At 41.3% G+C, this 16,660-nt stretch overlaps 1 protein-coding gene across 4 annotated transcripts in view; it reads right to left on the bottom strand.

Moving 5' to 3' along the window:
- The window catches only part of lrwd1 (leucine-rich repeats and WD repeat domain containing 1), a 51,399-nt gene that overhangs the window by 17,429 nt on the left and 17,310 nt on the right, over window positions 1-16,660 (bottom strand). For all 4 annotated transcript variants that reach the window (XM_060848146.1, XM_060848145.1, XM_060848144.1 and 1 more), the window contains exons 8-9: window positions 12,926-13,052; window positions 135-238 (exon numbers count right to left, since the gene is read on the bottom strand). In XM_060848146.1, coding sequence (XP_060704129.1) covers window positions 135-238; window positions 12,926-13,052 — 231 coding nt within the window. The remainder of the gene's footprint in view (window positions 1-134; window positions 239-12,925; window positions 13,053-16,660) is intronic.

Raw genomic sequence — 16,660 nt, 5'->3', positions numbered from 1 at the left:
CGTTTACTCTGATTTCCAATCGGTTAGATATTTATTACAAAGGAAAAACACACTTCACTGAGAAAGAGCTTTGCACAAAGTGCACAGGCAATAATCTATATTGCTGGGTGGACAAATGATACAACTGTACTCACCTCTCCAACTGATTTATACTTATGACGGACAATTCCAGTTTCACAGTCAATAATGCAAACGGAATCCCCTCCACATGTAGCAACAGATTGAGATGACACCAGCCCTACATTAGATAAATTAAGTTAAATACAAGGCATATGCAGTTCCTGAAGACATATTTTCCATGACATTTTTTTAAAAAAAGGTCAAAGAACTGTAAGTAAATGTCAAAGATTGTAAAGAAAAAGCCAGGAACTACAGAGCAGTGAGCTTTACGTCAGTGATGAGTAAGTTGTTGGAGGGAATTCTGAGGGACAGGATTTACATGCATTTGGAAAAGCAAGGACTGATTAGGGATAGTCAACATGTGTGGGAAATCATAATTTGATTGAGTCTTTTGAAGAAGTGACAATGAACGAAGGCAGAGCAGTAAATGTTGTCTATATAGATTTCAGCAAAGCATTCCACAAGGTTCCGCATGGTAGATTGGTTAGTAAGGTTAGATTGCATTGGATTTGGGGGAGCTAGCCAAATGGATACAAAATTGGCTGAAGGCAGGAGACAGAGGGTGGCGTTGGAGGGTTGCTTTTCAGACTGGAGGCCTGTGACCAGTGGTGCACTATGGTGCCGAGTCCACTGCTTTTCGTCAATTATCCAATCTGGATGTGAATATCAGAGGGATGGTTAGTAAGTTTGTAGGTGACACCAAAATTGAAGTTGTAACTGACACTGAAAAAGATTATCTCAGAATACAATGGGACCTTGATCAGATGGGCTATTGGACCCAGGAGTGGCAAATAGAGTTTAATTTAGGTAAATGAGAGGTGTTACATTTTGAGAGGGCAAACCAGAGCAGGACTTATACACTTAATGGTAGGGTCCTGGGGAGTGTTGCTGAACAATGAGACCAAGGAGAGCAGGTGCATAGTTCCTTGAAAGTGGAGTCGCAGGAAGACACGGTGATGAAGAAAGCATTTGGCATGCATGCCTTCATTGGTTAAAATACTGAGTGTAGGAGTTGGGACAGCATGTTATGGATGTACAGGACACTGGGGGTGCAGCCACTTTTAGAATGCTGCGTACAATTCTGGTCACTCTTCTACTGCCAGGGTTTTGTTAAACATGAGAGGTGCAGAAAAGATTTAAAAGGATGTGCCAGGACTGGTGGGTTTGAGTTATAGGAGGAAGCTGAATAGGCTGGGGCACTTTTCACTCTGTAGTGTTGGAAGCTGACTGCTGACCTTATAGAAATTTATAAAATCATGAGGGGGATGGATAGAGTGAATAGCCAAGGTTTTTTTCCTAGGTGAGGGAGTCCAAAACTGGAGGGAATAGATTTAAAAAGCGAGCGGAGAAAGATTGAAAAAGGACACATGGGGCAACTTATTTTTTGATAGAGTGCATGTGGTTAATGTACAAAATGACCTGCCAGAGGAATTGGTGGATGCAGGCAGAGTTATAATCTTTAAAAGACATTTAGGTAAGTACATTTGTAGGAAAGGTTTGGAGGGATACGGATTAAATACAGGCAGGTGGCACTAGTTTAGTTTGGGACCACGATCGATGTGGACAAATTGGACCAAAGGGTCTATTTCCACACTGTATGACCCTATGACTCTAAATGGAACAAGGTCAGATTGGGATGTCTGGTTAGCGCGAATGATTTGGACCGAAAGGTCTGTTTCCATGCTACATGATTCTAAACTACTTGACTATTCAGAGAAATCAGATTAATTGTTATTCTCCTTTAACTGAAATTTCTATTGTTTTAACTAATTTAAATTTACAGGCAGAAGATATATGCAGTCCTGCACAGCATCACCTTAAATAACCACTCAGAACAGTTTAAATTAGAACATCTGTTGCGCTATAATTCTTGTTTTAATATTTTTATTACATACATAAACTACACGCATCCTTATGCGAATACCACTTTAAAGCCCAATTAAGTTAACAAATATACCTCTTTCTGGTTCAGAAATGTTTCCATGTGTTTTTTTTTTAATAGCTTTGGATTTTTAAATGTAGAGCTCAGGATTGTGAAATGTTGCTTCCCAGTTTAAGTTACACTAACAAGGAGGAATGATATTTCTCACTTATCAGTTCTGTGCTCAAATGTCTGGAGCTGTGACAGCCAAAGTGGAATCAAAGGACGAGAGTTGTGGGGTACAAGTTGGGAACCCTGATTTATATACTTGATGACAAAGTAGATAACTTGTGCCTTAGCCTCACTGTTCCTTCCAACCAATCAGGAGTGTAATGTGAAGTTAGCACTAATGACACTGACTTTATTTTTTGTTTGTTGTGGGAACCTGAGCTGTCCAAGCATTTGACAGCCAGAATTAAAGCGCTGTGACTATGATCTACATTAACCTTTGATATAATGCCATAGAGAAGAGTAATGTCTCCTAACATCGCACATGATATCTGTTCATAATAAATGAAGACATAGGTATTAAGAATTCTTAAAGCAAGTTCAGTTTAGGGATGAGAGGGGTGAAAAAGAGTGAGAGCATCCAAATCCAAAAATACATTGTGAAAGAACAGCCATTTGCAATTAAACAGAGTGCAATGGCAGTTAAAGACCTCCCAACATTAGAATCGCTCAGAAAAGGGGAAATAATTTTTAGATTGCATCTAGATTCCTACTCAACGTTTTTTGTGAACTCATTTTTAGACTGTCCACCTGAGATTTCTGCACACTCAATGTTTTACAAGTGCTGCTCCATGTGTACATCAATTGTTAAAAAAATGATAGAATATGGTGACATGGTAGGAATGCCACCTCATCGCATTTGAATGACTAGTATTGCCTATTAGGTGCTTTCAGCATAATGTAATGGGGACAGAGATCCAATGTTGATTTCCCTTGGTGTAGTACCTGAGGAATTATTCCCAGGTGAAGGGAAGACGGACAGTTTTCTCTACCACTACAAACTGTTCCTCAGGCATTGCAAGTCAGAAAAGCAACATTTTAAAAGTTTCATTAGGAGAACAAAGATCCTTTTAGCATTATGGCTAGAATATTTTTAAAAAGTACAATACTATTCAGTCTCTAATGTGTGGCCAGTTTCCCCCCACACTCTGCCTTTCGCTCAGCGCATATTGCAATCAAATCTATCCACCAGTCATTTGTTTTCTAAAACACAACGAAAAGCTTTCTGGTTCATGGATTTGTGGTTCGGTCAGTCTTGATGTATTTGTTCCTAAAGCATCGAGTAGATTTGAACGATAGCTCGCTGATCCCTTCGCCAGAATAAACATAACCACAGAATGCATTGCTTCCAAATGCCTGAATTTCCTCTGTGCTATTGTGACCAGACTTCTGGACAACTCCAGGTGTAGTCAAAACAGTGGCATATGTAAACCCAATCACCTTTGTTCTGGTTTAAATAAGCAATTTTTCAGTACTTCTATTCTTCTGCTCTCTTGTCAAGAAGTATTCAATGGAATGTTAGATGTGGATAATGTGGGCTGTGTCAAGAAATGTGGGAAAATTTTGAGAGAAGTTAGACAAGGTTTTTCCTTAATGCCAGGAGCAATGCTTTGAATTTTAAAATGAAGATTTGAGTGTCAAGACAAGATTCTTGAGGAAGGAAGCTGAGAAGTGTCTCAAAGAGGATACTTGCTGTTAACGTCCTCATTAACAGATCTTGCCTCATTAATGTACAAATTCAATTACCCATTACAGGAAACTAGGTGTTGACAATTCCCCAACATGTATGTCAGAGTGGGTATGTTGGCATATTCGTGACGAATGAGACTCCAGGAATTCTTTCAAGATTGCAGCAGTGATCCCAATGAGGACACCAGTGAACCAGAACAGTCATCACAGGATTTACAGAGGAGCGACCAAAGAGGAGTCAACTTGGACCCCCATCTGAGGGCAGCTGCCCTGGGCTTGACATGTATGCTGAAACAGTCAGGAAACAAATGCCAGATTCATCAGCCACACACAAGGTACAGCAAAACATCACCTGATCACAATGCAATGCCATCCATGTTCTCAAAACCAATCGCAACATCGTCATCAAACCAGATAAAGGAGGAGCCATCGTCAGTCAAAATAAAACAGATTACTGCAAGGAAGCGTACTGACAACTGAACAACCAGGAACACTACAGGCAACTACCGGCCAACTCGACCAAACAGCACACCTGTGAACTAAAAACGTTGATCGAGACTTTTCATATAGTCCTTCAGAGTTCCCTGCATGCCCACATCCCACGTACTTCTTGCGTAGGCAACTGCTACTGCCTTCCGAAGATACACAAAACCAACAGGCCAGGATGCCCCATCGTATCAGGCAATGGGACCTTGTGTGAGAACCTCTCTGGCTATGTCGAAGGCACCTTGAAACCCATTGTCCAGGGGACACCCAACACAACAGATTTCTTACAGAAGCTCAGCACCCAAGGACCAGTCAATCCAGGAACATCCCTCGTCATAAGGATGTTTCAGCACTCCCAGCATCCCCCATAATGACGGCATCATGGCTACAGTCTCAGTACTTAATACCAACAACTGTCAATCTCCAAGCATTGTCCTACAACTCACCTGCTTCATCCTCGACTACAACGTTTATAGAACAGAACAATATAGTGCAGAACAGGCCCTTCTGGCCTCGATGTTGTGCCGACATATGAGATAATCTAAGTCCATCTCCCTACACTCTCCCATCATCATCCATGTGCTTACCCAAGGATTGTTTAAAGGTCCCTAATGTGACTGAGTTAACTACATTGGCACACAGGGCATTCCACACCTTTACCACTCTCTGAGTAAAGAACCTGCCTCTGACATCTTTCTTAAATCGATTACCCCTCAATTTGTAACTATGCCCCTTCATACTTTTGTCTACCATATCTAATTCTCTGATATTCTTATATATCTCTATCAAATCCCCTCTTAGTCTTCTTCTCTCCAATGAGAACAGATCCAAGTCTCTCAGCTTTTCCTCATAAGACCTCCCCTCCAGACCAGGCAACATCCTAGTAAATCTCCTCTGCAACTTTTACAATGTTTCCACATTCTTCCTGTAATGGGGTGACCAGAAGTGTACACAATATTCCAAGTGTGGCCGCATTAGAGTTTTGTATAGTTGCAACATGACATTACGGCTCGGGAACTCAATCCCTCGACCAACAAAACCTAACACACCATGTGCCTTCTTAACATCACTATCAACCTGGGTGGCAACTTTCAGGGATTTATGTACATGGACTCCAAGATTCCTTTGCATATCCACACTACTAAGAATCTTTCCATTGACCCAGTATTCTGCCTTCCTGTTATTCTTCCCAAAGTGAATCACCTCACATTTATCTGCATTGAACTCCATTTGTCACCTCTCAGCTCAATTTTGCAGTTTATCAAAATCCCCCTGCAATCTGCAACATTCTTCCACACTGTCTACTACTCCACCGACTTTAGTTTCATCTAACCCATCCACCTATGCCTGCGTCTAAGTCATTTATAAAAATGACAAACAGCAAGGGTACCAAAACAGATCCTTGTAGCACACCATTAAATCACCAGACTCCAGGCTGAATATTTTCCATCAACCACCACTTGCTGCCTACTTCCATAAGGCCAGTTTCTAATCCAAATGGCTAAAATCACCCTCAATCCCATACTTCTGCATTTTCTCCAACGGCCTACCACATGGAACCTTATTAAAGGCTTCACTGAAGTCCATATATACCATGTGAACTGCCCTATCCTCATTCACATACTTGGTCACCTTCTCAAAAATCTCAGTGAGGTTTGTGAGACATGACCTGCCCTCCCCTTGAGGAAACCATGTTGACTCTCCGCAATCAAATTGTTGCTTGCTAGATGATTATAAATCCAATCACCTTTGACACCCAGTTCTTCATCCTGACACACAGAACAGCCAAGGGGACTAAATTTGCACCCCAATATGCCAACATTTTCATGCATAGGTTCAAACGACAGTTCTTCTCTAGGTAGGATCTCCAACCAACACTATACACCAGATATATTGATGACATTTACTTCCACCGGACCATGTCACAGAAACAACTAAGCAGGGATATCAACGAGTTTCATCCCACCAAACTAAACATAGACTACTCTTTAGCATCATTCTTGGACACATGCATCTCCATCAAGGATGGGTACCCGAGCACCTCACTATACTGCAAACCCATGGATAACTTCATGATGTTATACTTTGAGCATCTACCCTAAACATTTTAAAAACAGCCATACTCTACAGACAAGCACTATGCATACACAGGATCTGTTCAGATGAAGAGAAACATGACAGACACTTGGAGGTATTCAAGGATGCCCTAAGAACAGGGTTCAATGCTCAACTCATCGACTGCCAGTTCCAATGTGCCACAGTGAGAAACTACAATGACCTCCTCAGGAAACAGACACAAGCTGCAACCGATAGGGCACCCTTTGTTGGCCAGTATTTTCTGGGAACCCAAAAAAAACTACATCATGTTCTTTGCAGCCTGCAACACATTAATCGAGGAAGATGAACACCTTGCCGAGATCTTCCCCACACCTCCACTTCTCGCCTTTAAACAACCACCAAACCTTAAACAGATCATCGTTTGCAGCAAATAGCCTGGCCCTCAGGACAACACCATATAACCCTGTCACAGCAGACGTTGCAAAACGTGTCAGAGCGTTGACACAGATACCACCTTTACATGTGGGGACACCACCCACCAAGTACGCGGCAGGTACTCATGGGACTTGGCTAACGTTGTCTATCTCATTAGCTGCAGACAAGCATGCCCTGAGGCATGGTACATTGATAACACAGAGGTTGCAGCAACAGATGAATGGACACCGCACAACAATCACCAGCAAGGACCATTTCCTCCCACTCAGGGAACACTTCAATTGTCTGGAACATTCAACCTCGGACCTTTGGGTGACCATCTTCCAGGGTGGACTTCGGGACAAGTGACCCCACTGCAACACACACAGACACACAAGTTTGTAGGGTGAATTTGGACTTGCAGAATCACATTTTATTTTGCTCAAAAACTGGATAAATCCAAGCAAGGATCTGTAAATCCCACTTTGGAAATATAATCAGTCTGATCTAATATTGGGACACTTTAGCTGCACATCTTCAATGTATTGTCTAAGCTGAGATGGCACCTATTGTTAAAATCTACTTTGAAAATGTAACCTTTAAAAATGTTCTGGGATTTTAAATATGAAGGATCCAAAACTAACATGATCATTCTAAAAGATGACAAAAAATTTAGCTTAAGTCTATTATTAATTTGCTGCACTTTGTAGCAAGAACATCCTTCTTAAGGTAAGGAGACCTAAATTGCACACAGCATATTCCATGACATTGTAATCCCACTGCTATAAATTCTGCGTCTTACGATTCTGCTCCACAACCATCTGATGAAGAAGCAGTGCTTCCTAAGCTGGTGCCTCCAAATAAACCTGGTGTTGTGTGCTTTTTAACTTTGTTTACCCCAGTCCAACACAGGTACTTCCAAATCTAAAACCAGGGAATTGATCAAGAGGGGGAAAATACAGTAGGAAGAGATTAAGCTTGCAGGGAATATAAGAATGGATTATAAACGTTTCTCTAGACATGTAAAGAACAAAAGACTGAAGACTAATGCTGATCCTTTAGTAAGGAATCGTAATTTATTAATGGAGAACAAAGAAATGGCTGATTAACTAAATTCATACTTCATTTCTGTCTTCACAAAGGAGAACATGAATAACATAACAGAAGCAATGGGAAACACAGGGTTTGGTGAAAGTGAGGCACTGAAACAGATCTGTAGGAGTAGAGAGATAATGTCGGGGAAATTGATAGGATTGAAGGCTAATGAATCCCCAATGCCCGATAATTAACATCTTGCAGTTCTTAAGGAAGTGGCCCTTGAAATAGTGGTTGCATTGGTGGTCATCTTCCAAGATACTTTGAACTCTGATAGTTTCTACATTTTGGAGGGTAGTTAAATACACTCTACTATTTAAAAATGGGGTGTAGAAAGAAAACAGATTTATAGACAGTGAGTCTGATGTCCATAGTGGGGAAGTTGCTAAAGTATATTATCAAGGAGATAAAAACAATGACTGCAGATGCTGGAAACCAGATTCTGGGTTAGTGGTGCCGGAAAAGCACAGCAGTTCAGGCAGCATCAGAGGAGCAGTAAAATCGATGTTTCAGGCAAAGCCCTTCATCAGGAATACAGGCAGAGTGCCTGAAGGGTGGAGAGCTAAATGAGAGGAGGGTGGGTGTGGGGAGAAAGTAGCGTAGAGCGAGTCTGTTTCAGGACATGGTTGAAGAGCTTCAGGGCAGAGGAAATGGAGTTGCAGTGGGAGAGGAACTCCCTGAGATTCTTGTGGTGGGGGGGGGGGGGGGGGGGGGGGGGGGAAGGGGGGGGGGGGGGGTGGGGGAGAAAAGAGAAAAACTTCTTCAAGGCAGGCATCCTTGCAAGAGGATTCGCAGCAGAGTTAAAATCAAAGGATTTTATAGCAGAGCACTTCAAAACGGGGGTAGAATTAGAAAGTCAGCATGGATTTAAAAAAAGGCATCAACAAATCTATTGAAATTTTTCAAGAAAGTAATTCAGAGTTGATCAAAGGAAGCCAGTAGATCTGTATTTTTTTTTAAACTTTCAGAAGGCTTTCAACAAAATCTCACATAGAGAGATTAATGTGCAAAATTAAAGTGCATTGGATTGCAGGTAGTGTATTGAGATGGACAGAAAACTGGTTAGCAGACAGGAAGCAAGAAGAGTAGGCAATGATTAGTGGGGTACCACAGAGATTGGTACTAGGACCCCAGCTATTCATAATATATGTTAATGATTTATAGGAGGGAACGCAATGCAAGACCTCTAAATCTGCAGGAGACACAAAGCGGAGTGGAAGAGTGAGCTGTGAGGACGATGAAGAGATGTTCAGCGAGGCGTGAAGGCAACAAACTGTATGTTGGCCATCATAGTAAGAGGATTCGAGACAGAAATGAAGTATGAATTTAGTTAATCAGCCATTTCTTTGTTCTCCATTAATAAATTACTAATCCTTACAGGATTCGATGTCTTGCCACAACTATACAGGGCATTGGGGAGGCTACATCTGCAAATGCTGTGTGCAATTTAGATCTCCTTAACTGAAGGAATATGTTCTTGCTACGGACAGAGTGCAGCAAATTAATTCCTGTGAGTGAGTGAGTGAGGTCGAATGGCCTTCTTCTGCGTCTACCTACGTTCTGTGTAGATGCAGGTTTATGTAGTCTGCTATACAAGGAACCCGATCAAGTGTGAAGCCTATAGTGTCATGGAATTATCTACCAGAAGGATACTTGGATGTTCAGGGACTCACCAAAACAAAGGCAGAGCCTGGAAATTACAATTCAAGGAGTGCTTACTTTCTATCATCCTACAATCCCATTGCATCAACATAATGGGAAAGAAAATGGCTGCAACAACACAATGTGCAGGTACATACTCTGACCAGTGATGGAGAACCCAAAATATAGCAGTATAAGGCTCTTCAAAAAAAAAAAGAGACCCATTTACTTTCCATGACACACGTGTAAGCACTCAATCACTGGCAACCTTTATCTATTGCCTCACTGAGTGCTATACAGCCCTAGGCCCCAAACATTACGATCATTTCATGCAAGAGCAACACCTTTGGCCACTGAGACCATATCGATGCCTGTACACCTCGTCAAAATGTGCCTAGTTTCAGCAGCTTCTCACGTCAGATATTCCTCTATGGAAGAACATGGAACATCAACTGATGTCTAAGCTCAGTCCCTACTGTAACTTACTACGCAGAGATTTAATGGCACTGAGCATTTTTTAAACAAATGTCAAACTTAAACTGCAATGCCACCAACGTGCCCCTCAAGACGTTTTCTTTCTTCACTCCCTCCCACATCTCTCACTACAGATTTTGCAGCCAAACAGGTGTCAGCTCTACACTGGACCTGGTTGGTCTTGAAAGTTTGATTGGATTACTCTAGGAACATCTGGGTTTAGAAAGCCCAGATGGGCTAAAAGCGTGTCCTCACCAGAGGCAAGTTCACCATCTTTGGATTCAACACAGATGTGAAGGTTGTAGGCAGATTGGAGAAGGAAGGCCCTGCCACGCTGGAGTGTCTTGAGAAGAAGGGCCTGTGTGCAGGTCCTCCTCCAGTGAAGTACTTACTGGCATGCCGAGTCACCTTGAGGACAGGCCTCCTGGTGTGATGTCAAGGTGGACCACCCTCTTGACACCATGCCATTGCCACCAACCAAAGTGGTTAGGACAATTGAGTGTAGTTCTGCACACTTATTCACAGATCTAGAGATTGCTAGATATGGATCTCCATGGCAGCTATCAGATGAACTCATGCTTGCTGCAGCTAGATCCGGCAGCCTCTAGGCTATGAGGGTCATCGTCTCCCACATACTTACTGCTTTTCCTGTGTCTGCTTGTGCATGTGCAGAAAGTCCCTGATTACCGAACTACAAAGTCCTCTCTCACATGGGGAGGAGTAGGTGCTTGGCCTCTAGCAGTCCCAAGTACCAGCAACCGGGGACATTTTTTTCTTTGATCAGTTCTGGAGATGTGACAGTGACATGCTCATCTGCTTATGCTTCTAAATGTAAATTAACTAATACAGCCACTGACATGGTGGGGTGGGTTGCAGGGGAACAGCCTTGCCAACACTTCCTCTGAACTCTCCTTGAGAGGTGATAGAGGGGCTTTCCTGTGGGGCAGCCTGCTTGGCCACCGAGATAATGGACATTCAACTTAAAACATGCAAAATACCAAAAGGAAGAAGGTTTTGCAGTCCTGTGAAATAAGTTATGCATATCATCTAGTCTATGGCGCACAAGCAGACAAAACAGCACTAGGGAGGTAATGCGGGAAGCAGTGGCGCTGTGGCTTAGAGGCTACAGTTGAGCACCTAATAGGTGCCACGGACCAATTGATGGCTGCCCTAGGGACCCACATCCAGCAATGTCAAGGTTAAGGTGAGTGAGGAGTTGATTTTTTTTTGGAATGAATAGTACTTATTCAATTGGTGAGATACAAAATGTCTTGGTCCCCCTGCAGGTACACAGTCCTAGTCTTTTCCTGCAATTTGCCAGGATTCTGTCCTAGTGAAGGGCGAGGGTCCTAATATTTTGCACTTCACTACCCACTCATGCTCCCTTTTCCTAGAATAAGTAAATAGAGGGATTAAGTGAGGTAAAAGTAGGTTGCTGTTCGCCCAAGTGCATGAGGGGTGTTCATGGTGAATGAAGTAGGCAGTGCAGAGGGCATGCAGTGTTTGTAGTGTGTGTGTATCTGTAGTATGCGACACTGATCGGGGTAGGGAGTTGTATCCAATTGAGAAAGTGGTATGATCATGAATCTTGGTGAGATGTGGGACAGCAGCAGGTGAGAGGGAAGATGGCGTGAAGCAAGTCATTGATCTTTTAACAGCACTGATGAGCATTCCTCCAGGCAGTTAGGATTGCAGTGACCCAGGTTGCTACCCTGAACCAGACTGACAGGGACTAATGGGATGGCGTGGTGGCTCAGTGGTGAGCACTGTTGCCTCACAATGACAGGGACCCAGGTCTGTGTGGAGTTTGCACGTTCTCCCAATATCTGCTTGGGTTTCCTCCGGGTGCTCTGGCTTCCTCCCACAGTCCAAGGATGGGTAGGACAGGTGAATTGGCTATGCTAAAGTGCCTATAGTGTAAATATAAGATAGGGGAATAGGTCTGGGTGGGTTACTCTGGACTTGTTGGGCCGAAGGGCCTGTTTCTATACTGTAGGGAATCTAATCTAATCTAATCTCATCTCTAAGTGCTGGGAAAAAGGGCATCCCTCTTCTGCACCACCCCATTGAAAAGGGCATCCATGCAAATTTTCCTTTGTATACTATTTCCAGGGATTTTCCCTTATTAGGGAATGTGCAGGAGAGCATCGGAATGCCAATCCTCACCCACATTTGTAATGATGGCATGGGCTCTAAGGGTGCAAGTACACTTCCGATTGTGGTTGATGGCAAGTTTTTCTGGTTAATGCAGGTGGTAGGACGGGGTTAACATCAGACCAGCGGGGTAGCATAGAGGTGAGTAGGTAGTGAATGAGACAAGTTTGGGACCACAGGGCAATAAATCTTGCCGAGCCCAAGGGAAACTCAATGAAAATGACAGCCAAAATATCATAATATTTAAATCTGTATTCCTACTAGAATTCTCATCTAGAGTCTCACTGCCTCCAAATTTGTCCACATTGAATACCATTTGCCATTCACCAGACCACTTTACCAACATACTCATATGAATTTGCATTTTGTTTGTTCCCTTTCTACTAGTTGAGATCTGGTGTAATTTGCAAATTTAGTTTTATTTTAACTCCAGTTTCAAATCATTTGAAAAAAGAAGAAACCATCAGAAATATTCAACAGACCCAGTGATCAAGACAATGACCTTGTTGCCTGTGGACAGAATTCAATTCACAACCATCCTCTGTTCGTAGTTCAACCTATTTTTAATCCATCTTCTAGGAGCTTGACTTTTATTCCATTAGAAGCTTGACTTTTATACTCAACTTTAGAACATTTTCCTGGTGTAACACATTGCCAAAGTATTGTTAAAATCAAAATACATGATGTACTGAGAATTTCCAATGACAAAAAAGGTGCAGTTAAATAAGTTTCAATGTTTGCAGGTACTGTGCACAGTTTCACTTAAAGGTGTTTAAGTAATTACATGTACTTTAAAAACAAATTCTCAAATTGCACTGTCAACATTATATATCGCTTATTTATTTTCCAATTATATTACATCACCTGGAATCTGAGAATTCTTTATTTCCGGTTCAAAAGCACAGTCCCAAAGCTGGGTACTCAAGTCCTCAGGATTATTATCCCTGCTGTGGCTCTGCAGAAAATGTAGAGGTTCTAGGACTAGAGTTTTCTGGTAAAGATTTAAAAGAAAACCTTAAGTACTGGTACAAGATGGAACCACAGACACTTGCAACACAAATGAAAGTAATCTGGCCCATAATATTTTTATAGGCTCTATACTTAAACAAAATACATTCCACTTTCTTCCCATGGCAGTTTCTTTAATGGTGTCTGCCTTATCAACTGTGAAACAAACATTCTTCAAATTTCTTTTCTGCATCCTCTTAATGAATTTAAACAATGGCCCCATTTCACGGACTCATCCACCCAGAGAAAGTAAGCTTTTCTTAATCACTCTGTCAAAAACCCTAAGAATTTTTAGGTGTCATGGTGAACAATCATACTCATTAGTAAGTGATTGCTGACAATTCAATGCCACTACAAAAAGCAAAGACTCCGATGTGCTTTTTAACATCTTTTTCCATTGTAACTATACATTTCTCTGTATCGCGTAAGTGTTTTAAATCAACTACTCTCCAGACACATGGCATTGAAAGATGATTAAAAATGGCAGCCAACGTCATTGCTGTCACGCTCAAGTTTCTTCCAATAGACCAAGGCACCTGCAATCAGCATCAAGTGAATTGTGTGCTGAACTCAATTAATTGCTCCAAATTCTTAGTTCAACAATCCTAGGGGTTGATATAAAATATTTATTATCTGATTCTTTCATGTCCTGCAAATAGATCCTGCCACTTCATCCATAACTGCTTTGCCCTCTAAATATTTATTCACTTGTGTTAATAAAATTAATATTTCACTTTAGCATCATTTGCCAGTAATTTCTCACATTCCCTTGGAATCCTCCTGATCTCCTTTATTTCCCCCCTACCACCACATTTTCTGCTTTCCTAATGATATTTTTCTAATATGCTCTTTGTTCATCTCAGGTATTTTTCCCATGTTTCAGTTTAACTTTAATTTCTGCCCACAGAACTCTTAGCTTATTTGCTTTACAGTATAGTTTATACTTTTTCACAATTGTGCTTGATAATTTTCCACTTTGATTAAAAATTGTTGCCTAATTGTGTGCCTTAACTTTTATTTCACTAAATTTTACATTTTTCAATCCAGCATTTTATAAGACCATAAGATATAGGAGCACAAGCAGGCCAATAAGTCCACCAAGTCAGCTCTCCCATTCAAAAGTATCATAGCTGATTTGATAATCCTCAAATTCTACTTTCCTATCTTTTCCCTTTAAGCCAAGATTCCCTTACTGACTAGAAATCTGTCTATATCAGCCTTCAAAATACATAACGACCCAATCTCTATTGCCCTCTGCCATAAAGAATTCCACCATCAATTATCTCCAAAGAAATTCCTCAATTGTTTTAAATGGCTGACCCCTTATTCTGAGGGCATCCCTCCTTGCATGAAGGCCTCCCAAAGGGGAAACTGCCTCTATCAACCTCTAAGAAACTTATACATTTCAATAAAGTTTCCTTCGATTTTTCAAAATTCCAATGTTTGCAGGCCCAACCGACTCAACTTTTTCTCTTAAGGAAATTCACCCCCCTCCCCACCCTGGGACCAGCCTAGTGAACGTTCTCTGGACTCTCTCCAATGTTAATATGACCCAAAAAGTTCACAGCAACCCAGGTGTGGTCTAACTAATGCCTTATACAGTAGGAGCAAGGTCTCCAATCTTTAAATACTCCAACCCTCGGGTTTTATGGGAGGGGAATTAAGGGTTACGGGGATAATGCAGGGAAGAGGAGCTAAGACAATGGCTGAGCCGGTTCAACGGGCCAAATGGTCTACTCCTGCTTCTCTTACTATGAAACTACAAAACTGTTTTTGCTGCCAAAGTCAATAACCTCACGTTTATCCACATTATATCTACCATGCATTCGCCCACACACAACTTCACCAAGTCACAAGGTTTCAATCTCAGTCCAGTTAACTAAAAAGGTCAGCAATACTTTGGGTAATTGGGAGAACATCAGGGTGAATTAGCATTGTGTAACTAAAGAGTCCACAATTAAGTGGTGAAACAATGGTGCTGGACATAGATGGCTTAAAGCTATATGAAAGAAGCAAACTATCTAATATTAGATAGATAAGATAAAAACACATTGACAAAAGATATACATGCCTCAAACTTTAATCTAGACAAAGTAAATACTTGCCACAATATGTCCTCTTCTATTTAAGGAGCCAAATTTCCACAACAAAACAATTGCTTCTTCATTAAATAGATGTTATAAGATCCAGTATGAAAGGGGGCCTGTAACAGAGCAACATCAGCCCCGGTTTTCCTTCATGAAATAACAGCTAATGGTCTATTAGCAATTAAGTTAGAACTAAGACTATTGACCCACCAGTAACCAAAAATCGCTAGGGTTTCAACCTTAAGGATGGCAGCTTTTTGCTCTGTGCACATCTCAATTTCTGTTGACATTTCATCGTCATACAGCATGGTAACAGACCCTTAATTCCAACTAGTTCACATCAACCATGTTCCCAAACTAAACCAGTCCCACCTGTCTGCATTTGGCCAAAACCTTTCCAAACCCTTCCTATTAAATTATTTATACAAAACGTCTGTTAAAATGTTCTAACTGCACCTGTATCTACCACTTCCTCTGGCAGTTTATTCCACACACTAATCACTCTGAAATAAGTTGCCCCTCAAGTCCTTTGTAAATTTTTATCCTCACCTTAAAAATGTGCCCTCTAGTAACGCCCCACTTCAGGAAAAAGACCCATTCATTCTATCAATGATACTTCATGATTTTACAAGCCTCTATAAAAAGGGTCACCCCCTCAACCTCCTACGCTCCAGTGAGAAAAGTCAATTTATTTTTATAACTCAAACCCTCCATTCCCAGCAACATCCTGGTAAATATCTTTTCTGAACCATCCCGTTTAACAATATCCTTCCGATAACAGGGCAACAAGAATTGTACATTGCACTACAGGAAAGGCCTCATCAACTTCCTGTACAACCTCCAAATGACATCCCAACTCCTATACTCAAAAGGTCTAAGCAACAAAGGCAAGCATGCTAAAAGTCTTCTTAACCACCCTGTCTACACATGACACAAGTTTCAAAGAACAGGGTTGCTCCTCAGATGCTACCTCACCTGTTGTGCTTTTCCAGCACCACTCTAATCCAGACTCTAGTTTCCAGCATCTGCAGTCCTTGTTTTACCCTCTACCATTAAATTGTATAAGTGCCGTCCTTGTTTGTTTTACCAAAGTACAATTTATCTTGCCTTTAACCGAAATTAAACTCCATCTGCCCTCCTCAGACAGTTGACCCAATTGATCAATAATCTCTTTTGTAATCTTGGATTACCTTCTTTACTGTCCACTGTGCCATCAATTTTGAGGTCTTTTTCCATCTGTTGTTCCCTAATCTTACCTGCCTTACTTTTTATTCTAACAGGAGCATAATGCGTCTGAACTCTTGTTATTGCATTTTTTTAAAGTCTTCAACGTCAGTTGCCACTTTCCTGTGATCAGTCTACTCCAATCAAAATTTAGAAAGTTCATGTCTCATACTATTAAAATTTGTCTTACTTCAATTAAGAACTAACCTTTTTGAAAGATTTATCCTCTTCCATAACTAATTTTGGACGTAATAGAATTATGATAACTAGTCCCAAAGCG

The sequence above is a fragment of the Hemiscyllium ocellatum genome, chromosome 31 (genome assembly GCF_020745735.1).
Source record: "Hemiscyllium ocellatum isolate sHemOce1 chromosome 31, sHemOce1.pat.X.cur, whole genome shotgun sequence".
In the NCBI taxonomy this organism is placed as follows: domain Eukaryota; kingdom Metazoa; phylum Chordata; class Chondrichthyes; order Orectolobiformes; family Hemiscylliidae; genus Hemiscyllium; species Hemiscyllium ocellatum.
The sequence above is the reverse complement of the archived record's forward strand: the minus strand, read 5'-3'. Positions and strand labels throughout refer to the sequence as shown.